This window comes from Camelina sativa, chromosome 2, assembly GCF_030686135.1.
Source record: "Camelina sativa cultivar CO46 ecotype springtype chromosome 2, ASM3068613v1".
Lineage (NCBI taxonomy): Eukaryota > Viridiplantae > Streptophyta > Magnoliopsida > Brassicales > Brassicaceae > Camelina > Camelina sativa.
The window spans coordinates 24,738,253-24,763,985 of record NC_141881.1 but is presented as its reverse complement, the minus strand read 5'-3'; the positions used below and the strand labels follow the sequence as shown (position 1 = coordinate 24,763,985).

At 38.7% G+C, this 25,733-nt stretch overlaps 1 protein-coding gene across 1 annotated transcript; it reads right to left on the bottom strand.

The window, feature by feature from the left end:
- Positions 1 to 20,566: 20,566 nt before the first annotated feature.
- LOC104755356 (uncharacterized) lies at positions 20,567 to 25,205 on the bottom strand. The gene is made up of 9 exons (XM_087470301.1): positions 24,069 to 25,205; positions 23,708 to 23,978; positions 23,280 to 23,453; positions 23,063 to 23,178; positions 22,884 to 22,976; positions 22,465 to 22,767; positions 21,390 to 22,270; positions 20,927 to 21,117; positions 20,567 to 20,814 (listed from the first exon to the last, which is right to left on the bottom strand). The coding sequence occupies exons 1-9, from the start codon at positions 25,203 to 25,205 to the stop codon at positions 20,567 to 20,569; spliced, it is 3,414 nt and encodes a 1,137-aa protein (XP_087326427.1).
- Positions 25,206 to 25,733: the final 528 nt, after the last annotated feature.

Here is a 25,733-nt window from a genome sequence, read left to right as displayed (position 1 = left end):
AAAAGCTCTCAAAATCTCACAGGGTTGCAGAAAAAAACAAAACTTGCTAGAATAAAACTTAAGGGTTTGTAAAACCTAAAAAAAACTATATATATGTCCTAAAACACGCCAGAGACTTCTGTTGCAATTATGGAAGACTTTGCGCAAAATTGTAAAACTTCCAATTTTTGGCTCTCTCGTCGGGTTGGACTAGGTGTCGATCGATGCTCCTTCAGTGTCGATCGACACTGGTCAGTTGATCAGACTCCAAATTGACTTCTTTCATTAAATGCTCCTAAACGATCCAAATTGCTCCATTTTGCTCCTTTCATGCCAAAATCCTAGAAAACCTGTAAAGACTCAAAACATCCTAGAAAACAAATCAAAAGACTCCAAAAGACTCTTTATATCATGGTTAAAAACCACAAAAACCATGATATATCAATGTACCCAAGAATATGCAATGGCCTGAAGTGAAACGTCTCATGTCTAGACAAGAATTATAATCCGCATCAGCAAGCACTTGAATCTGAAGTTCTGCATTGGAAGAGTAGAATAAACCCTGCCCAATAGTGCCTTTGATGTAGTGGAGGATTTTGTAGGCTGCTTGGAGATGATCATGCCGAGGAGCTTTAGAAAATTGACTTAGCTTGTTGACAGCAAAGGTAATGTCAGGACGAGTAATCTGAAGATACATGAGCCGTCCAATGAGTCGCCGATAAACTTTGCCATCAACAAAATCACCACCAGTATCTTGAGAAAGCTTAACACTAGGATCCATAGGAATGTTAGAAGGCTTACAGCCAAGAATGACCGGTTTCATCTAGAAGATCCAAAGCATACTTCCTTTGACATATATGAATGCCATCAACAAATCTTGCAATTTCCAAACCCAAGAAGTATTTGAGTGGACCAATGAAACGACCGACCTTTTTTTTTTAAATAAGAAATAATAAATATAATATAATAAATAACTACAACTAGTGGTCTCATACCCACTAGCCACCTAACCACAATCACAACCAACAGCGGAATAACCAATAAATATAATAACCAATATTCATAACATCAGCAATATCCAATATCCAAATAACAGAAATCATAGAACCAGCAACCTAGCAATGTTCTAATGACCCGACTCTAGCAACCTAGCAATGCCAGACAACATAGAACCAAGTCCCTAGAACATCCGCCTCTTCATTACCTTGATTCCACGATCACACTTTGCTTTTACCTGCACCACAAACACATATTGCAATGCATGAGTATTTTATAAACACTCAGTAAGGCAATCCTCCCATCTACTGGGCTATACACACAAGCAATAGAGTATCAATAACCAACACACAACAATCAACAAACGACAAATAACAAACCAGGACTCAGCATCGACCGACGCCAACATGCATCGACCGATTCCACATGGGGATGCATCGACCGACGCAGAAGCTGCATCGACCGATGCAAGTGTAACTTGCATCAACCGATACCCAATCCGCATCGGCCGACGCATGCTCGACTTCACGCGAAAACCCTAGAGTTTTACGCGCCGTCCTCGCACTTGCATCGATCAACGCAAGATATGCATCGACCGACGCAACATCGAGCATCGTGTTTTTCCCGAAGCTTCTCGCTGGATCTTCGTTCCTGAAACCACAAAACTCAATCCCAAGCCACAAGAAAGCTTCCTAACGTCCATAGCAACCATCTAACGAGTCTAACATCACACAACAAGTAGATTAAAGAGTTCTCTAGCTTAGATAAGCCATGGTCCTGCACTTACCTTTGCCACAGAAGAATCTGAACCTCAAACAACCAAGAACATGCTCCTAGGAAGCTCCTACAACGTCTTAAGCCTCAGATCTCTACAGAAACCGCCTAAAATCTCCAGAAATCACCAAGAACTCTCAATAACTTATTCTCTCTTTTCGTTTCTCTCAAAAACGGCCACAACCCACGAATGAGACAAAACTCGCGTTAAGGGTTTTTTCCTTCACCCAAAACGCAGCGTTTGACTTAAGTCAAAACGCAGAGAATTGAACATGCATCGACCGATGCAACTCCCAAACCGGGATTCCGGTTCACGGATGTTACAATTCTCCCCCACCAAACTATATTCGTCCTCGAATCTCGAACAACCATCAACCAAGGACTCCCGTGCAACCGCCTCCACAGTCTGCACTCCTCTGACCGATCTTACAGAAGGTCACCTCTAGGCGATAGACTCACGCTCGAGGCGTCATTTGCTCTCGACTTTTGGTCTTTCCTTTACTCATAGGCCTAGACCTTGAGTTCTTTTTGTTTCCTCATCAGACCTAAGTCTGCATGCCAAATGTTGGCTCCTCATTGGGCCTAAGCCCGCATGCCATAATATATAAGGAAAAATCCAAACTCGTCTCTCGGGTCGTCACCCTATAGCGCGCCTCCGGACCGTCATCCAAAGTCGATATACCAACCATACTCCCAAGCCACAAAATCTTTGAATATGGCAGTACTAGGAGAACCTAAGTCCTCCAAGAGCCGCGAGCAAACAATTCTGAACACGTCTGAGTCCTATCCCTATCCAGGTTTCCTTCCCGTGGCTCGCGTAAAATATCTCAATGTCCTACCAACCACATATCCCCTCACTGGAATACCTCATGACCACACAAGGATCATATACAAGGGCCACCACTAAGGCCAAATAAAATGTCCTAAAGAGGACAGCCACCAAGGCCAAACAAAATGTCCTAAAAAGGACCGCCACCAAGGCCAAACAAATGTTCTAAAGAGAACCGCCACCAAGGCCAAACAAATGTCCTAAAGAGGACCGCCACCAAGGCCAAACAAATGTCCTAAAGAGGACCGCTACCAAGGCCACTCGTCCCGAAGGACCGTCACAAAGACCATCTGTCCCGAAGGACCATCACAAAGACACTCTGGCTAAACAGCCCACCACAAAGGCCACGCAATCGGCTAAACAGTCCGCCACAAAGGCCACACAGTGGCTAAACAGCCCGCCACAAAGGCCACACACGGCTAAACAGCCCGCCACAACGGCAACACAAAGTCTAAAAAGACCGCCACACACGCACACTGACTCAAAAGTCCACCACTAAGGCTACACAAGCCCCTCCAAGGCTGTCCACCGCTACAATGGACAAATTCTAACTCCCGTAAAACTTTCCATATTTAGCACTTTCCATTTTTGGAAACTTTCCACTTTCGGAAACTCCTATTTCAGGAAACTTTCCTCCAAAAACCCTGCCTCACGGAAACTTTGTACCCCGAGCACCACCTCATCTTGTTACTGAGTCGCACAACCAACCACCCCAAGCGACCGAGTAAACAAGAGAGATGGGCTGGAATACTCCATTCCCGCTCCAGCCACAGATTACAGATGGGACCAAGCTAGACAAGTTCAAGTCGCGGCTTGTTTCTCATACCACTTCTTAAACCTTGCCTTCATCTTTGCCTCAGGCTCCCAAGTCTGCTCCTCAACACCATCACAGTCCCACAAGACTCTCATCAAAGGAATCTTCTTCTTCTGAAGTTCCTTGATCCTCCTCTCGAGAACCCTCACTGGTCTCGCCTCCACTGTCATGTTAGGCTGAAGATCCTCAGGAATCTTAGCCAACACTCGCTCACCCTCACGGAGACACTTCCGCAACATAGACACATGGAAAACCTTATGGAATGCACGCATAACCTCGGGTAACTTCAGTCTATATGCCATTGGTCCAACCCGCTCAATCACTCTGAATGGACCCATATACCTCGGACTCAACTTAGTCTCTGACAATGACCTGTTCGGACCCCGCAACATGGCCATCTTGAGGTACACTCTGTCTCTTACCTGAAACTTAAGATCTCTCCTCCTCCTATCAGCATAACTCCTCTGCTTATCCTGAGCCTCCTTCATGTTCAGCTTTAGAACCCGAATCTTCTCTGAGGTCCCCTGAACAAAACTAGCACCAAACATGCTCCTCTCCCCCACCTGAGTCCAGCATAATGGTGTACGACATGGTCTCCCATACAAAGCCTCATAAAGAGCCATCTTAATACTTGCCTGATAACTGTTGTTGTAAGCAAACTCTACCAGGTTCAGGTGATCTGCCCAATGGCCACCCCAGTCCAATACACACATGCTCAGCAAATCCTCCAGCGTCTGGATTGTCCTCTCTAACTGTCCATCTGTCTGGGGATGATAAGCTGTACTCATATGCACCTTAGTGCCCATCTCTGCCTGAAATGCCTTCCAGAACACTGAAATGAACTTAGAATCCCTATCAGACTCAATGCTTGCTGGCACCCCATGCAATCTGACTATCTCTCTCACATACTTCTTAGCTAAGACCGCTGCTCCATCAGTCTTCTTAATGGCCAGAAAATGTGCTGACTTGGTCAACTGATCCATAATGACCCAGATAGCATCAAAGGTTCGTGACACTGGCAACCCTACCACAAAATCCATGGTGATCATATCCCAGTTCCACTCAGGAATAGGTAAACTCTTCAGTAAACAGCCAGGAACCTGATGCTCAGCCTTCACTAGCTGACACACATCACACCTCGAAACCCAACTAGCCACATCCTTCTTCATTCCGACCCAATGATAGTACCTCTTGAGGTCACGGTACATCTTAGTCACTCCTGGATGAATAGATAACTTGCTCGCATGAGTCTCTCTCAGAATCTCCTGCCTCAACTCCTCATCCTTGGGCACACAAACCCGACCATGCACCAAGATGGTACCATTGTTTGAGACCTGATACTCTGAATCCACATCCTTAGAGGCATTCACCAGCCCCAAATCCTTCTCCTGAGCCAACCGCACTCTCCTCAGAAGATCTGCTCTATCTACTGCTTCCAAACCCAACGGTTCCTGTGAAACAGCACACAAGTTCAAAGCACTGATCTCCCCTACCAGAGACTCCATCTCCTACTCCTGAGCCGAAGCTACCCTCTTCCGACTCAGAGCATATGCAACCGTGTTAGCCTTACCAGGATGATAGGCTATCTCGAAATCATCATCCACCACAAGCTCCATCCACCGCCTCTGTCTCAAATTCAGCTCAGGCTGAGTGAATATATACTTTAGGCTCTTATGATCTGTAAACACCTGTACCTTTGCACCATAAAGATATGATCTCCAAATCTTCAGGGCAAAAACTACAGCACCCATCTCCAAATTATGAGTAGGATAGTTGCCTTCATGCACCCGCAACTGTCGCGAAGCGTAGGCAATCACCTTCCCATGCTGCATCAGAACACACCCCAAACCAACTCTAGATGCATCTGTATAAACCACATAGGGTTCCCTCTGCTCAGGCAAAGCTAACACTGGCGCAGAAGTTAACATCTCCTTCAGGCTTGCAAAGCCTTCCTCACACTCTTCTGACCAAACAAAAGGAACATCCTTCCCTGTCAACTTAGTCATAGGACGTGCTCTGCTCGCAAACCCCTGCAAAAATCTCCTGTAGTATCCTGCCAACCCCAGAAAACTCTTGATCTCTGTGGCATTCTGCGGTCCAGGCCAATCCCTGATAGCCTGAATCTTCTATGGATCTACAGAAACCCCCTCTGCAGAAACAATGTGACCCAGAAAGTGCCAAAAACTACACTTGCTCAACTTGGCAAACAACTTCTGCTCCCGCAACTTCTCCATAACTGCCCTCAAATGCACTGCATGCCCCTCAGGACTCTTAGAATAAACCAGGATATTGTCAATGAAAATGATGACAGACACATCCAGAAACTCCTAAAACATGCTGTTCATCAATCTCATAAACGCTGCTGGCGCGTTAGTCAACCCGAAAGGCATCACCACAAACTCATAATGCCCATACCTCTCTCTGAAAGCAGTCTTCCTCACATCTGCCTCATCTATCGGTATCTGATGACAACCCGATGCCAGATCTACCTTGGAGAACCAAGTAGCTCCCCTCAACTGATCCAACAACTCATCGTTCCTAGGAAGAGGGTACTTTTTCTTTACAGTGACCCGGTTCAAACCCCGATAATCAATGCACAACCTGAAACTCCCATCCTTCTTCTTCACAAACAACATTGGCGCTCCCCACGGTGATACACTAGGACGGATGAATCTTTTACTCAACAAATCCTCTAGCTGCTTCTTCAGCTCTGCCATCTCTGCTGGAGCCATTCTGTAAGGAGCCCCGGATAACGGTGTTGTCCCCGGTTCCATTTCAATGGTAAAAGGATCCGACCGAGATGGTGGTAATCCCTGCAAAAACTGAAACACATCCTCAAACTCCTCCACTACCGGAATACCGCTAACCGTAGACTTCCCCACTGACTCTGGCATAGATATAGTAACCAGATACGCCTCACGACCCTTCTCGATCATCTTCCCAGCCTGAATGGCTGAGATCACGAGACTCCGCAAAATCGGTCTAATACCCTGAAACACCAACTTCCCTCCTGGGCGCCCAAACTCCACTCTAAACCGATGACAATCCAAATGCACCCTATGCCGATGCAACCAATCCATCCCGAGAATAACATCATAAAGCTCCACTGGACTGATAAGCAAATCTGCTGGCCATGACTCTCCTGCGATCTGAATATCAATTCCTCTAGCTCGTCCAATCACTCTCAGAAACTCGCCTCCCGCAACTCTGACAACTCCTGAGCGCTCTCCAGGATCCCCGCTGATCCCCGCACACTCTGCACACTCCGGAGTAATGAAGCTATGAGAAGCTCCAGAATCAAACATAACGTGGGACTTAAACCCGCCCAGCAAAAAGGTCCCTGCACAAACCTCATGTATTGAGAACCTAACACTTTATCACAGGAAACATATACAATCTGAACCTACTAAAATTCACAAAGTTTAAGTACCAGAAAATATACCTGTGATCACCCTAGCACTGGTTCCACCAGTCTCTGCTGTCGTGTAAACCCGTGGCGCCTGCTCAATCCGTGCCACCTGCTGACTTCCAGGCTGCACCTGCTGCAACGCTGCCACTGCTGCCGGCTGCAACTTGGGACAAAAAGACCTGATGTGCCCTCTCTCCCTACAATGATAACATACCCGAGGCCCTACCGTCGGAGCACTCCTCTTGGGACAACTAGCAACTCTGTGATCCTTGCTCCCACAACCGAAGCAACTCACACCACTCGGCTTCTGTGTAGCCTCCCACCTCCTCTTGGTTCCCTGTGCAGTCCTACCGCCCCTGCTGGAACCACCCTGCTGCTGAGCCTTACCAGGCTGAACTGCTGGAGCTACCGCCACTGACTGTGCCCGGATATCCTCCTCAATCTCTGTTGCAGTCTCAACCAGCTCTGCACACGTAGCATAACTCCTCCCTCTACAGTGAACTCTCAAATCATCACGTAGAGCCCTCAAGAACCTCCTGATATGAGCCTCCTCAGACTCCAAAGCCCGACCCCCATAACAAAGAAGTCGACTGAACTCCAAGTCCAGCTCCCGCACTGACCGTGTCCCCGGAGACAACTGAAGGAACTGCACCTCCAACCGATCCAATGCCTCTCTAGGAAAATACTTGCGGTTGAACTCCAAGACGAAGTCAGCCCAAGTCATCTCCCGCTGCACTCTCCTAGCAGCCACTGATCTCCACCACAACTCAACATCACCACTCAAATAGTAGACCCCTATGTCTACCCAAAACTCCTCAGGACATCTCAGAGTATGAAAGTTATGTTCCACACTTGTCCTCCACGCATCCGCAACTGTAGGATCTGTACCACCCGAAAACCTCTCAGTGAACAGACCTTTCATCTCCTTGAGCATAGACAAATAACGTCCATGTGCTTCCACATCCGCAACCACTGGCTGCTGCTCCTCCGCCACCACTGGTGGCACTACCTGAGCCGGTACCACTGGTGGTAATCGTGCTAACACCTGTGCTAGCATAGCCGCAACATCAGTACCAGGGACTCCACCCTCTGGGACTCCCACAACCGGGACCCTAGCATCACCAGCCACGGGAGCATCAACACCGCCCCCTCCTGCCACACTCACGTAATCCCCCGGAACATCGTGCGACTTGCCAACACCCTCAGCTGTCACACTCTGGTCTTCGGTCTCACTAACCACTGGTACTCTGCCCCTACCACGACCACGTCCGCGTCCATGACCATGACCACGACCAGCCTTAGCATCACCTCTAACCATCTGCACTACCATGAACAGAAGGCTAAGCAAACAATTACTATCATAACACAGAAACATAAACTCACCGTGGAATCACACAATCGGCTTTAGAGGATGTTCTAGGACTCCATGCCACACACAATTGACTAACTCACATAATCAATCAAGACATGCAATCCCAAACATCACAACAGAAACCTAGTGAACCCACTCCTAGAACTGTAAGTGCTCTGATACCAAAATGAAACGACCGACATTTTTTTTTAAAATAAAATAAATAAGAAATATAATATAATAAATAACTACAACTAGTGGTCCCATATCCACTAGCCACCTAACCACAATCACAACCAACAGCGGAATAACCAATAAATATAATAACCAATATTCATAACATCAGCAATATCCAATATCCAAATAACAGAAATCATAGAACCAGCAAGATCACCATTAAGAAAGGCATTCGAGATGTCCAACTAGTGAAGAGAGAAACCATAAATAGCAGAGATTGCTAGAAGAAGCTTCACAGAAGTAAGTTTGCAAACCGGAGAAAAAGTATCATGAAAATCAACCCCCTCTGTTTGTGTGTAACCTTTAGCAACGAGATGCGCCTTATATCTCTCAATAGTGTCATCAGCATTGTACTTGATCTTATAAACCCATTTTAACCTTATAGGATTCTTATTTGGAGGCAAAGTACAAATATCCCAGGTACATGTAATTTCCAAAGCATCAACCTCATCATCCATAGCTCAACACCACACCTCAATTTCTTTAGCTTCAGCGTAAGTTTCAGGGTTCTTTGTTTTTATCGATACAGGCTAAAAATGAGCAATAAAGTTTTGACACTTTGTCATAAGAAAGAAATTGAGAGATCTTGTGAATGGTTGAAGACCCTACTGAATGATAGTAGTAATCTTGAAGATAAGCAGGCTTTTTGTTTCTCTTATGCGATGTTTGAACAAAAGATTCAGGGACATCATTAGGACTAGCAGAAGGCATAGTCTCTAAGGAGGATGAAGAAGGGAAAACTTCAACATCAGATATATGAGGAAGCATAGGAGACTTGCTAATCAGATCAGGAAAATAATTTTTAGCCTCCTGAGACAATTCTGACTTAGCGAAAGGAAAGAGCGTTTCATGAAAAACAACGTGTCTGGAAATGAAAATATCATTGGTTTCCAGATCAAGAAGTTTGTAACCTTTGTATCCAGAAGGATACCCAAGGAAAACACACGCTCAAGCTCGAGGATCAAACTTATGTATGTTCTTGGGTGATGTGGAAGCATAACATAAACAGCCAAGAAATCGAAGTTCATCATAGGTAGGAGTATACTTAGTGAGAACTTCAAACGGGCTTTTCTCATCAGGCACGAGAGTTGGAAGGCGATAATGATATGAACAGCAGAGACCCAGGTAACCCGTGAATGATCATCAACAATGGTGAAAAAATATTTGAAACCATCGTGAGTAGGAACAGAAAAAGGACCCTAAGTGTCTATATGAACCAATTCAAAAGAAAGATTTTTTATATTATTCTTAGAAACAATATTACAATGGAAATCTTTCAAAAGTTTTGGTTCAGAATTGAAATGTAAAACATTAGAAAGAGACTGAAGCTTGTAAAGAGAAGGGTGACCTAACCGTTTATGCCAGAGATCATGAGAAGTGACAGTAGCAGCAAGAAAAGAAGCTTTATGGACAGGTAAATTTATTGACTCTATGTCCACAAAGTAGAGATTAGCCACCTGTCTACCCATTCCAATCATTAAGTCCCAAGAAAGATCCTGAAGAGCACAAGAATTCTCATCAAACCAGATTTTACAACCCATGGATTTTGTCAAGCAACTGACACTTAAGAGATTAAACTTGAATTGGGGAATAAAAAGGACATCGTGGAGAACTAAATGGTTGCCCAAATGAATAGATCCTATCCCAACAATGCTCACTAAACCCCCATTAGGAATGTTTACGTTAGTATTAGAAAGTGGCTGGAAGGTGGAAAAAGAGGATTTATCATGGCAAATATGATTAGTAGCTCCCGTGTCTATCACCCAAGCATTGATAGCAATAAGATTGCTATTAGTGGAACAAACATAACGCTTGGTATGAGAGAAAAGATCTGGCCTATCAACACTGGAAAAAGAACAAATGATAGAGGGATAAAAGTTACCAGGTGTTGGACCATTAGGTAAAGAAGATGGGATGGAAGACACTGCAACCGCATGAACTTCAGGTGTGGGAGCAGAGCTATGGATTCTGGTGTTGAGGAAGGAAACTATCAGTTGCATCTGTTCTGTGGAGAGATCATCACTCAGTTTCAGAGTTTCTGCGGTGATACTACCGTCAAGACCATTCTCAGTAGTGAAATTAGCTGCTGTAGGGATGATCCGTGAAGACTTGAAACAAGGATGACCAACAAGATAACCATTTTTCTTCTAACACTTATCCATAACGTGACCAGTTCGAACACAGAAAGTGCACACTGGCTTATTTCCTCTCTGGAAGTTATATCCACCAGAAGATGTGCCCTGAGATTGATGTTGAGTAACTTGAAATGCTGAAGAGTCAAGAGTGCCATACAATAGAGGTATAACAGCCGACCTTTGAGAGTCATCTTGGTCTAGCATGTTGTAGACTTCAGACAAAGACGGCAAGCTCTTCTTCATCAGTATCTGACTACGCACAGTGTCATAATTGCTGTTGAGTCCCATCAAGAAATCAATGACACAGTTTGTCTCTCTTTCTGCCAGTAGATATTCAACAGTCCTCGCAGTCACCTGAAGACTAAACAGTTCTTCCCACAGCGATTGAGTCTTCGTATGATAAGTAGATAAATCCATGATACCTTGACGAAGCGAATGAATCTGTTGGCGAAGCTTATACAACCGTGGAAGATTAGACTTGTGGAAGCGAGTGTACAGATCTTTCCAGATCTCTGCAGCGGTAGCAAAGTACAAGATACTGGAATAGATCTGCTTCGTCACACTGTTAAGCATCCATGATTTCACCATACTGTTACATCGCGTCCATATAGGATAGTAAGGATCAGTTTCCGCAGGTCGAACAATAGATCCATCCACAAATCCTAACTTATTCTTAGCTTCAATACTCATAGTCATAGCTAAAATCCAAGTTCCATCTAAGAGATCGGGAACAATAACCAAACCTGGATGATCAGAGCTGTGAAGATGATAGGGACTGTGAATGTTTTCAGGAGAGTTTGAAACCGTGAACGGAGGAGAAAAACGACGAAGGACGAGTGTCGAGTGCTTGATGCGCAGATCCAGAGGCGACTCGCAACGGCGATGAGCTACGAGACTTGTCGTGAGAGATCGGAGAATCATTTTCCGGCAGATCGATGTAGATGAGCGATACTTCGATGTTGTCTTTTGTTTTCCCATGGTAGATCCAGCTCCAATCAAACAAGAGGTAGCCGAACTAGAGAAGGAATCAAAAGAGAAGAAGAAGACGCAAGAAGCTACAACGAAAAAGATCAGATCGGAAAAAAGAACAAACGTCGGCGACGATTCAAATTTGTCATTGGAGAAGTTTGTTAGACGGTAAGAGAGAGATATTTTGCTCTGATATCATATTAGTAAAAAATTTCTTTCTCATTAATTAAGGTAAAATGTACAATTGGGGGTTTAAATACAATTGACCAGGCCTAAACCAAAGCCTTTAAACCAGCTAATCCTAAACTATACAGACTCCAATTAAACCAGACTCCAATTAAACCATAATAATATGAACTATATACAATGAGAATCATATACTATTAAATGTTTCTAATTTCTCTATCTGTTGACATTTTCTCGTTTTGATTCGACCCTATGCATTAAAAACCCAACAATCATAGAAATGATAAAAAAAAAGTTTAGAAATTTTCCCCAATTGTCAAGAGGATGAATTCTTCTGCTAAAGTTGTTTACAAACCAAAGGGATAAAAATGGTTAACAGATTAAAGATTTAAAGCATAAAATAAAACTTATGATCCAATTTGGGGGTTTTCTGAAATTATAAATAGTTTCTCAAAATGAGGTAAAAGGTAACCACATAGTTAGAGTATTTTCTCAGCCAATGATATATTATACTGGCAGATTTCTAGGTGAACCTGTCGGTTTTGACATCTTTACTTAGCCTGGCGGTTTCCTTAGATCATTGTTCAACATCCATTATCCATCTCATATGTATGTTTGCACTCAAAATAGTTCATTTTCCTCCAATGTATCTAATACCTATAGAGACTAAACGATTCTAAAAACACTTTGACTCAACAAAAAGTACGAAACTAAAAAATAAAACAAAATCTCAAACCGATAAAAATACAATACATCATGTCTCTTTAAATTTTTGATGTAAGATCCTAAGTCTTCAAATACACACTTTGAGTACTTCTGATCATAGTGTTAAGATCAGTTTTCAACTGAAGCCACAAATAAAAAAGTTGATACTTTTCTACCAATTTTATTTAAATGAGAATATTTTTCTTCCAACCAAAACAGTATTTCATATTTTTTTTTCTTCAGAAATATTCGATGATATATAAATTATTCCGTAAAAGATGTCAAAGTTTACCGATTCTTTTTAATTTTAAACAATTTCTGGTGACAACTTTTACGGAATACAAGATACTTTTTTTAGATAGAAAACAATGTTTAAATACATCAGTTAAGAAGATGATAAAAAATAATTATCTTTTTTTCTTATCAAAAACTAAAGAAAGAGGAAGAAATATGGCCAAGAATAGCATAGTTGTTGGTTTCAGTACTATTCGTCTGATGATCCTCTTGTTCATTTTAACAGGTAGTCATCTCACCAACGCCCCGATCTATAATTTGTGTGTTACCTTATAATTATGTGTTTCCGTTTTGTTCAAATGAATCCATAACTTTAGTATCTTAAACAAAATCCATATATTAAATTCCGCATGTCAAACGCAATTTGTTACGTTTGACATTTGTGTTTAGACTTTGCAAAAAGATTTGATAGCTAGGGAAATAAATATATTTTGTTATGAATAATGTTGTTAATTACTCCATAGTCCAGTTAGATGCCTTTTACTTTTTAGGTATAGACCCACTAGTAAATTTTAAAATACTTGGTTTCAAACCTTTTTTGATGAAGTTAAAAAAAAAAATACTAGGGGAGTAGGTGTCAAACTTGGTACTCTGATATTTCATCTTATATATATATAGGGATATATATATATATGTTATATCTTAAGAAATGGATCAATAACAAGAAACTAACTGCTTAAATTTTTTATTCATAACACATGATTTTTTCTATTTTAAAACTAAAAAAATTTCTAAAATAAATATAATGTACTCTAAAGCAACTGAAATCAAAATCGTTCACGATCTTTTTGAGATAAATTGTGTGTGTGTTTTCCAATTTCTATTGAAAATTTTGTGTTTTTTATTATGAAATGATCTTAGTCTAGTGACAAATGATAATTTCACTGAGAGCAGATACCATCACGACATCACAGCAGAGATCAATTCTCGTTCCTTACGAATGTAGGAATATGACTGATGGATCGGCTAATTGTGGTCCGGTGTTAAAAAAAGAACTTTAAATTATAATTCTTCTGTCTCTAATAGATTGATGTTTTGCCAATTTCACATATATTAAGAAAAAGTTAAAGTTTTATTTATAAATTGATTTATAATTACTTTTAGATAGAAAGAGAAAATATAGACTTTAGATAACATGCCGTGTGGAGAAAATTTAAAGTAAAAAAATCATTTAAATTTTTTTTAATATACAACATCAATTTTTAGGGACAAAAAAAATATCCCTAAAACATCAAATTACTATAGACGGAGGGAGTACATTTTATTTAAATGGTTGATATATCTCTTAACACATCGATAGCAATTCTATTAGGCATAATTCAAGTACAAGGAAATAAAGCTTTTGATTGTAAAGAGCGAGTTAGCAGGCTTGCGCCGCATGGGACCTGTAATAAACCTGATGGTGCCATATTGTGTGGACGAAATTGCAGAAAAGAAGGTTATGGCAATTCGAAATGTGTAATGAAGAGAACAAGCAAAACTTGCATCTGCACATTTTGCCGCGTGTAATGAAGGGAACAAGCAAAATTTGCACCTGCACCTTATGCCGCTAAAGACTTGCATGCTCTCAAATACTAAAGGTCTCATCGAAAATTGAAATCGTTGCTTCGTTTTTTTTGCTGCTTTAATTCTTCTTACATGCTATGTCTATTTCAAAATACACGATGTTTTGCAGATATAATTTTGTTTCAAAACTAGGATTTAACCCGCGGTACACCGCGGGAAAATATTTTTAATTTTAAAAATTTAAAATTTATATTGTATTTATTTGTTATTTTATATTGTTTTATTAATTTTAAAAATATAAAATTTTATAGGTATTTGATATAAGTATTCAAAATATATGATTTTTGTAATGTTTTCAAGGTTTTAACCGGTGTGGTATATGTATAGTTTAATAATACATTTATCTTTTGGTACACATCCAAAAGTATTTAAAAAAAAAACAGTTCCACTTAATTCCCGATATGGGATTAATGCCAACCCGTCTCACTAAAATCAAAATAAGTTTTTGCATAAAAAAAAATCAAAATAAGTTTTTTTATCAAGTTTAATTATGTTAATTGTTTTACCAAATTAGCATATTTTTATAGTTTATAATTTTTCCATGTCAATATATATAGTTTATGATAATTAATAGAATTTTAATTTTTTTGGTACTTCTTCAAAAAATAAAAAATAGACCAAATTATATGAGAGAGAGGGGGGGGGGGGTTCAATATATTTAATGTGATATTTTATAATTGGATTTTCGGTTTAGGAAATTTATTAATGTTAATATAATTATGGAGATTGTAAACTTTTGTTATGAAAAATATGTTGTATATCATTTAAATTTGAGAGATTCTAGCATCCATAAAAATAGTTTTGGAGATTTAATGGGTTAAAACTTTAATGGATAGAGTTGTTTTTGGAAAAATATGAATGTATAGATGTTGTTAAGATTTTATGGCAATAAATGTAACAAATGTTGGTCAATTTAAGAAAGTTTAGTATTTGAGTTTCTCTGCAATGTTATTTATGGAATTGTTTTAGGGGTTAATGTTGTAAAAGAAAATTAAATAAGTAAAACTTAAAGGGCATAAACAAAAATATACTTCAAAAATGTTAATAAATTATTTAGGTTTATCGGTTTAAAAATTTAGGTTTACCAGTTTAAATTGTTAAATTCAGAATATAACTCGTGATATAACATAATACTGCTTGTTTATTTTAATAATAATTTAATAAACTCAATTAGATATACCTAATATTCTAAGTCGATGGTGTTAACAAAATAATGAACTGATGGTTTACTAAAAATTAATGATATAATTTTCAATTTTTATTAATACACAAACTCATCCGGCTACATACCCAAACACAATTTTTCTTCCTTGCTTAAGTAAGACATGCATGTTTTTCAAAATCCAATAACAAAAAATGCAAAAAAAAAATATAGTTACATTAATTTTACGTATTTTATGATGAATTAAAGAAGTAAACTAAATAAATCAAACAAAGATGATAAAAAAATCGTAATTTTAATTAAAAAATATTATTTTATATTTCAAACAAATTTTTTTAATTGTGTTTGGTTATAAGGATAGTAAATAATTAATTGAAGATATTGTAATTAATTTAATTAGATATTGTAATTAGTCATTGATTGATTAAAAGATATTTTAGGAAATTTTGTTTAGCCCAAAATATTGGTTTTAAATTTCAATGTAAAAATTAATGATAATGGCATTCCTTGTAAATAAGTAGCAACTCTAGGATTTATTTGCTAAATGTCTCCAAAAACGTATATATAGATGTAAGATGTTTTTACATCTCCATAAAGAAATGAACAATTAATTTATTTACTTAATTGCTGTAGGTGAATATTTGTTGTGAATATTTTAGGAGCATTTTGGAGCTTATCAAAATTCAAAATAAAAATAAATTTATTTAATTTTTAGATTAAAATAATTATACAGTGAATGCTGGTGATTTTACTTATATTCGAGTTTAAGATCGGCGCTTAATTTGAATCTCAATTAATTAATTTTTCTGTTTTCTTATTTTTTGAGAATATGTCTTTTTTTTTTTATTATTGATTGAAGCAAAAGTAGGAATCCAAATACAAAAACATCAAAGACCACACCATGAACAAATACAAAACAGAGCAGGCAACTATCTAATTCTCTTCCCATGCGTCATCATTCTTGCTCAATCTGATGCTGCAACCAAGCAGAGCCACCGAATGCAAGGTAAGATAGAAGCCGACCCTCTCGTGTAACACTTGATGCAATCGCCTTAGCCAACGTAATCACATTGCAATTTTTAATACAATATTTGTTTAGCTTAACTGAAAATGTAAAACTCTATGGAGTAATCTCTCTGTTTGTATAAAAAATAATTTATTAAAGGTGATGTTGACTAAGGGACTCCTAGCGTTTTAAGTTTTAACTTCAAGTTTATCACAATATAGTGTCAATCAATCAATACATTCTGATGACACTGTGGCGACAAGAACCAGTCCCTCAGTTTAGTTTATAATAAATTATATTAATATAATTTAATAATCATAAAACAAAAACAAAAACAAAATAATATCATTAAGAAATTTCTATTCTTTTTAAATCATACAATTCGGTAATATATAACTAATTTATATATAATCACACATACATATCTTTTGAGTTTCTTTGTTTTTTTATTGTTCCACTTTGATAACAATTTTCATTAGTATTATTGAGGATTTGAAGTAAAAAAAATATATAATGATATAAATGAAAATTAACTATGATATTCAAATATTTAATTTATATTGTTCATATAAACTAACACATAACCAAAAATATTTAATGATAAAAACAAATCATTCCCTATAAAATCATATAAGGGAAAAATGCCAAAAAAAACCGAAGTTATTTTTATTTGGACGTTTAATACCCAATGATTTTGGATTGGAATAAAAATACACCAAATAATAAAAATGTGTCATTTAAAATCCAAAATAATTAGTGTTGTTATTTTCAAACCCACGATTTTTCAACAGAATCCAAATTCTAATTTTACCCTAGTTATCTAATTAATTATTAATTTTTAATATAAAAAGTTATCGGTTTTCTCTTAACCATATCAAATCAGAATCAAACCGGCAACAACAACAAATCCGGTCTTCTTCTTCTTCGGTTGTGGCTATGAAAACGGTTCCGTCGACGGGAATCATCACCGTTTATCACGCCGGAGCTTCCTGTCACGGCGGTGTGTATGAAAGCGTCATCTCCTTTCACTCATCCTCAACTCCTCTTCATCACCACCGTTAAGAAGATTAAGAAACAAAGCATCGTTTCTTAGTAATCCTCTCTCTCTCAGTCTCTCTCTCCCTCCTTCCCTGTTCGACAATAAGCAAGGTCAGTGATCCAGCCATATCAATCGATCTCTTGGAATATTGCTTTATCTGATGTTTGATTTGCGTTCTACATTGAAGAACCTTATTTTGATTTTGCTTTCCCAGTTTTGAATTTGATTATTTATCATTAGTTTTTTGATTAATTAGAATGGTGAAGGCGGCGGAGAAGCAGCCTGGGGCAGTAAGAAAGATATTTAAGAGGAGTTGGCGAGTTTATGATCTTGATATAGAGGATTTCTTTGTCTCTCTTGACGTAGTTTTTCAAGAGGACGTGTTTCCCTTTCATACTATGTCTCTTCAACATCACGATGATATGGTCCCCTCCGCTTCCACTGGATATTATGATGATGATGATGAAAGTGTGAGAACTTATGATTTGAACAATGAAACAATAGAAAATCTCTTTTGATTAATAGAAAATCTGTTTACAAGTTTGTTCTTAACAATTTTCTAATCTCTCAAAACTCTTTTTAAAGACACCTCACGCTCTCTCTAAGTTCTTAGCTCTTTTCTTTTCTTAAAGACTACAACTTAGTAGCTAGGTTAACTTTCTCTTGTTTGTGCTAAAGCTTTCAATCAGCCTTTGCACCCTATTTATAGAACTAGGCCTATGCCATACAATAGGCAAACTACCTATTCTAATCCTAATAGGAATTGGACAATTTCCTTTTTCTTTATGTTTTAGGAAATTTCCCTCTTTCTTCATGTTTACATTCCTATTGTAAACATGAAGCTCTTTGTCCTTCTAGAAGCTTCTTGTGCCTTCTAATCTTGTGTAAGTCTTCCAGTTTGTTAATGGCCGACATAAACATCCTGATGCTCCGTTCTTGTATCAGTACTCTGTTCTTCTGAAGTAGTTCACCCTTTTGAACAAATGCCGCATCTTCAATCTCCCCCTTTTTAACTTTGTGCTTCTCAAGCATAAGAATTTTGGTTTAGATATAAAACAAATATCTTTGAACCAGAGTCAACCGTTCAAAACATAAACCAAAACGATCATCAAACCATAGTCAAACATTCAAACATAATGAACCAAAATGAGCACCAAAAATCGAAAGTTTTAATGAAAACACAAAGCTCCCCCAGAATCTTAGACTCCCCCAGAATCTCAGACCAGCTAGACTCCCCCAGAATCTCAGACCAGCTCCTTCTCCTTCTCCACCTGCTTGAGAAAACAATAGTTAAAAACAACTCAAATCATCTTGGAAAGTGGATGATTCTGTATGAGCCTCTGTACTACTTCTGTAAGTCTCTGTAGAGCTTGTGCTGTATCGACCAAAGCTGCATATGAACTCTCCTTATCTTCTTGACCAAACTGTGGCACATGAACGCTACCCAACTGAATTAACTCATAAGTCGAAGAAGTTCCCTCATCTGTTTGTCTTCGAATTGGTGTAGGATGTCCATCCTCAGGAAGCAAGTTGTGCTTAACCGCATAAGCATATCCAGTTCGAATATCTTTAGTGTAGAACTTAGCTGCAACTGCTTACTCTGCATTTGACCACTCAAGCGGACCATCCTGAATCTTAAGTGCTTCGAAGATTGTTCTTGGAAAAATCACACACCTAGTAGAATCATTCCAGCTCATATCCATAATTTGATCATAGATCAGCTGTCCGAGATCAAAACGAATACCCTGAATCAGCTTGTACACAATTTGAGCACGTTTGACTGATGGGTGATTCCTATGAACAGATGGAACCCAGTTATATGCCACAAACATCAAAAGAGTTGCAACCTCTCCTGGAAGATCCCTAACTTTCAACTTCGACCAAGGCAACTTATGCTAATGTCAAGAAATCAAGATTAAACGCCTCATTAATAATCCTAGTAGAGAATTCATACCAATGACCCCTAACAAATACTCGAATACCATCTTTGGCTTTCTCATCCGACAGATTAGCATAAAATTCACAAACCACCTCCTTGACATATATTGGTATAAATCTTGTACTGACATATGTAGTCCTAAATCCATAATCTTATCAAATATCCCAAATTCATCAGGTTGTGGAAAAATCCAGTTGTCTCTCAGCTAAAAACTTCCTCTTCATAAATTGTGAGTACCTTGCTTGAGCGGCTCGTGATACAAACACATCGGACCAAAACTCTCCTTTTGCACGAACACTCTTTCCACTCATTGCTGCACTTTTAGATCGCTTGGCCGTAGAAGTAGACCCTTGCTTTATCTTCCTCTTTTTAACTGTATGACGCTCAATCTGCTCTTGTATAGAGATATCCTCAAATCCGAAATCCTCAGTGCTCGAAGCAACTCCTTTCCCCTTATCTTTACTGCTGATTTCTTCTTCCTCATCGTTAGAGATTTCTTCATCAACAATAGCTGGTTCCGATTTGTCTTTTGCGGAATCTTTAACTCTCACCGAAACGGATTGAACATCACCACTTGATTCACCAACTAAATGAAGTCGATCCTCATCACTACTCGATTCATCAACTAGATGAGGTCGATGAAAACCACCATCATCTCGAGTCACCTTTGACTTCCTTCCTCCTTTCACCATACCTTGTCGAGTTGCTCTCACCATTTTTTTTTCTATTCGATCTGTCGATACAACCAAGGTTAATTAACCACAAGTTTTTTTATATACTCCTTTCCTTTTCGATACAACCAAAGTCATCACCCATCATACCTTTAAACCTAAACATTAAAACCCATTTAAACCACAAATAAACTGGTTAAAATAACACATTGATTCAATCACTCTTAAAACCCAGAACTTCCTTATACTCGTTCTCGACCAGCTTCAATAAAAATCATATCTCACACACCCCAATTGAATTTCTCAATGTTGAAAATCGATTAAAATCTAATGTCTTTGTGAATACATCTGCTAGTTGATCTTCAGTATCAACATGCTCAATCAGAACTTGCTTTCTCTCAACCAGTTCTCTGATAAAGTGATGTCTCACATCAATGTGCTTGGTTCTTGAGTGTTGAACTGGATTATTAGAAATATCAATCGCACTTTGGTTATCACAATACACTTATAGAACTCCTAAATCCATACCATAATCTGCTGACATCTGTTTCATCCATAACAATTGAGTACAACAACTCCCCATTGCTATATACTCGGACTCAGCTGTAGACATAGAAACCGAATTTTGTTTCTTGCTTAACCATGCAATGAGATTATTTCCCAAAAAGAAACATCCTCCACTAGTACTTTTTCGATCTGTCACACTCCCTGCATAGTCTGCATCATAATATCCAACTAAGCGTTTATTTGATCCTTTAGAATACCAAATCCCAAAATAAACAGTCCATTTTCACATGCTTTATAATCCGTTTAACAGCTTCAAGGTGTGATTCTTTTGGGTTTGACTGATACCTAGCACACATACCCACACTGAAACACAAATAAGGCCTACTAGCAGTAAGATATAGTAAACTACCAATCATCCCTCTGTACTGCTTGACATCCACATCCTCACCATCAATATCTTTTGACAGTTTTAATGAAGTACTCATAGATATCTTGGCTTCTTTACACTTGTCCATCTGAAACTTCTTAAGAAGTTGTCTTGCATAAGTACTTTGTGAAATAAAAAATCCCTTGATCAGACTGTATAATCTTCAATCCAAGAAAGTATTTGAGTTCGCCAACCATACTCATTTCAAACTCTTGTGTCATATTACTCACAAAACCATCCACCAGCTTCTTAGATGTACTACCAAAGATAATATCATCAACATAAATTTGAAACATCATGATAACATCATCTTGTTCTAAAGATAAACAAGGTTTTGTCAACACTTCCTCGAGTATAGCCCTTCTCCATAAGAAAACTGGTCAGCCTTCCATACCAAGCCCTTGGAGCTTGTTTTAACTCATAAAGAGTTTTCTTTAATTTATAGACATAATCTGGCTTAACTGGATCCTCAAACCCCTTGCGTTGTTCAACATACACTTCCTCCTGTAAGATCCCATTCAAGAAAGCACTCTTGACATCCATCTGGAAAACTTTAAAGTTTAGAATACAAGCCATCCCTATAAACAGTCTAATTGACTCAAGTCTTGCTACTGGTGCAAAGGTTTCTTCGAAGTCCACTCCTTCAATCCGTCTATATCCTTGTGCTACCAATCTAGCCTTATTGTGAACCACAACACCACTTTCATCGATTTTATTCTTAAAAATCCATTTGGTACCAATGATATTTACATCTATTGGTCTCCGAACCAGCTCCCAAACATCATTCCGCTCAAACTGTTCAAGTTCTTCTTCCATGGCAATAATCCAAAAATCATCTTCAATAGCTTTTACATGGTTCTTTGGTTCAATCATTGACAGAAAACACTCATAGAAAACCGTCTCTAAAGTTGTAAAGTAACTTGTCATCTTTTGGAAATCTATTTTAACTCCTCTAGTCTTCATCTTCTCATTCAGATCTCCAATGACATCAGATGCTGAGTGATTTTTATGAACAAGTTGTAACCCTTCTGACTTTGAAACAGAAGCTTCTACTTCAGACTCATCATTTCGTGTTTTAGTAGCAATTTCTGGTTCTGTATCACTGTCCGAATCATCATCGTTTCCCACTGAACCTGACCTATCATCAAACACTACATTCACTGACTCCATAATAACACCAGTACGTTTGTCATACACCCTGAATGATGTACTACTCTCTGCATATCCAAGAAACATGCCATCATCACTTCTGGAATCGAATTTCCCAAGATAATCCTTGTCATTTAAGATATAACATTTGCAGCCAAAAACATGAAAGTAGCTCAGGTTCGGTGTTTTGCCTTTCCACAGCTCATAAGGTGTCTTAGTCGTATTTATTCGCACATATACCCTGTTAATTATGTAACATGCGGTATTTAAAGCTTCAGCCCAGAGCTTCAGCACATATACCCTGTTAATTATGTAATTGCCATTTCCTGAAGAGTTCTATTCTTCATCTCTACAACTTCGTTTTGTTGTGGAGTTCTTGGTGCTGAATACTGATGTGCGATCCCATGTTGATCACAGAAATCCTTCATAGCCTCATTTTGAAATTCTCCACCATAATCACTCCTTATCTGTTTTATTCCTCCTCTTTCATTAAGTAGTTGTAAGGCCAAGATTTTGAAACTGTCTACAGTATCAGACTTCTCTCGAATAAATCGAACCCAAGTATACCTGGAATAATCATCAACCAACACAAACACATATTTCTTTCCCGCTAGACTTTCAACCTGCATTGGTCCCATCAAATCCATGTGAGTTAGATCCAGAACTGATTTTGACTGAACATCTGGAACCTTTTGTGCTGAATTTTGACCTGTTTTCCATGGTTACATGTACCACACACCATATTGTCTTCCCCTTTTAGCTTTGGTACCCCTCGCACTATCTCTTTATTCACAAGAGTAGTAAGATTCATTGTATTCATATGTCCAAGTCGCTGATGCCAGAGATCAATGCTAGCCTTAACACTGTAACACTTGATTGACTCTTTTCCCACATGTAACAATTATTTCCAGATCTTACACCATATAACTTGACATTTCCTGCTTCATCCAAAGCTTTGCAATCAACTTTTGTGAACAGCACCGACAATCCTTCGTCACAAAGTTGACTAATACTTATCAAATTAGCTCTCAGCCCTGAATTAGATAGACATTCACAAGTTGTGGAAGCTCAGCATCACACGTTGTACCCTTGCCTTGTATAAAACCATGACTCCCATCTCCAAAAGTTATTGTACCTCCTTTCAATTTCTTGATATTTTGTAGATTACTCTTGGTTCCAATCATATGCCTTGAGCACCCACTATCAAAGAACCAAGGCTCTGAGTCATCTTGTTCCTCAGTAATCATGGCCATACTACATCTGAATCCTGATCCAGAAGCCACTTTTAATTCCTCGATCTCATCCCCTCCTATAACCACATAAAGAGCTTGAAACTTATTGTTTTATAGATCATTTTTCTTCATCCATACTTGTCTTCTAACTCCCTTCCAGAAAAATCTTCCTTGACGCTTTAGAGCACACACTTTTTCCCAAAACTTGTAACAATATCGTTTGTAGTGCCCAATCTTCCCACAAAAATAACATCCCAAAAACTCTTTAGAAACACTTGTAGTTGTTTCCTTCTCATAATGATATGTTCCAGCAGACACAAACTTGGTTAACTGTGGTTTTGCTCCTCTGTTATCTTTATATCCCAGTCTTTATGAGTCTTCTCAGTTCTCCCATAGCTCAAGATTTTATCAAGTTGCTTTGTGCCTGCAAACATATGAATCTTCCTATATTGCTGATCCAACTGCGATTGCAATTCTGTGGTTTTTTCTTTCTCTTTACACAGCTCCTCTTCAAATTTGTCTGCTTTTGCAGATAAAACCAACTTTTTTCTCATCAAATCCAGCGAATCTTTAGCAATCTTTTTCTCATCTTCCAATTCATTCTGCAAGGCTATGACAAGTGTCTCAAGTCAAAGTTCTTCTTTTATCAGTCCTTGATTCTCTTTTCCTAGAGTAATAAGTGTGTCTCTCACTTCTTTGTAACTCGGAACAATATCAAGAATCTCCTCTCCTTCTGATTCTGAATCAGTCACTTCCTCCCCGTTCTCAAATTCAGTGATTCCCACCATTGCCACTAAATTTATGAGCACTTCTTCGTTGCTGCTATCATCATCTGAATCATCTTCAATACTAATCATAGATTTTTCTTTCTTAGATTTAGAATTACTTATACACATATCATGTGTATGTCCAGTACCTTTGCAGGTTGTGCACTTGGCCTCTCGTAGCTTGCTCGTTGGACATTCTCGAATAAAATGTCCATATCCTTTACATTCATGGCACTGCATATCAGCCTTTCTGTCTTCACTTGTCTTTTTGAATGAACCAGTCTTCTTTTGGCCTTGACCTTGTTCTATCCTTCTCAGAGCTCGATCAAACCTTCGTACCAGCAGACCTACAGCATCCTCCTCTCCTTGATCAGTTGTATCTTTGCTTACTGCTAAAGCTATCCCTTTTGGTTTCTTAATTCCATTCAGCTCCATCTCATGTGCTTGTAGCATTCCAACCACTTCACCATAGGTAAGGCTGTCTAAGTCATGTGATACAGTTAAGGCTGTCTTATACCCCATGAACCTTGACGGAAGGCATCTTAGAAATTTTTTGACTAACTTCTGATCTTTATAGGTTTTACCTAAGGTTAAGGCCTCTTGTGCTAGAGCACTCAGCTTATAACTGAAATCCAAAATTGATTCATGATCCTCCATCCTTAGATTCTCAAATCTCGATGCTAACATATCTTTTCTTGAGCTCTGCACTTTGGTGGTGCCTTCATAATGGATCTGAAGGATGACCCATGCTTCTTTTGCTGTTTTGCAACCCTGAATCAAATCGAACTGTTTTCTCCCAACACTGCAATGAATAGCGGTTAATGCTCTTGATTTATACTTCGATTTCCTTTGTTCTTCATCAGTCCATTCTGACTCAGGTTTGGGTATTCGCTTGCCTGATTCATCCTTGATCGTAGGCTCCTCCCACTTTTCCAGAACAGTTTTCCAAGCAAGACGATCAATACCTCCTATTATGGATTTGATCCTTGACTTCCAAAATCCATAGTTTCCATCATCCAAGATAACTTTATTGTTGTTGATCAGATCTCCGTAGCTCTCCATCTTGCCGCAGAATCTCACCCGTAATATTTCGAACAAGTGCTGCTCTGATACCAATTGAAAGTGTGAGAACTTATGATCTGAACAATAAAACAATGATTTCTTTAAACTCTCTTTTGATTAATAGAAAATCTGTTTACAATTTTGTTCTAAACAATTTTCTAATCTCTCAAAACTCTCTTTAAAGACACCTCACGCTCCCTCTAAGTTCTTAGCTTTTTTCTTTTCTTAAAGACTAAAACTTAGTAGCTAGGTTAACTTTCTCTTGTTTGTGCTAAAGCTTTCAATCAGCCTTTGCACCCTATTTATAGAACTAGGCCTATGCCATACAATAGGCAAACTACCTATTCTAATCCTAATAGGAATTGGACAATTTCTTTTTTCTTTATATTTTAGTAAATTTCCCTCTTTCTTCATGTTTTAGTAAATTTCCCTCTTTCTTCATGTTTACATTCCTATTGTAAACATGAAGCTCTTTGTCCTTCTAGAAGCTTCTTGCGCCTTATAATCTTGTGTAAGTCTTCCAGTTTG

Coding starts and splice junctions, on each gene's coding strand:
- LOC104755356 (XM_087470301.1), bottom strand. CDS start 25,205: ATGGAGAGCTACGGAGATCTGATCAACAACAATAAAGTTATCTTGGAT. Junction 23,454..23,707: donor AACAGAGGAGCAAAACCACA/GTTAACCAAGTT, acceptor ATGTGGTTATAG/GAGGGGATGAGATCGAGGAA. Junction 22,768..22,883: donor TAAAAGGGGAAGACAATATG/GTGTGTGGTACA, acceptor GGACCAATGCAG/GTTGAAAGTCTAGCGGGAAA.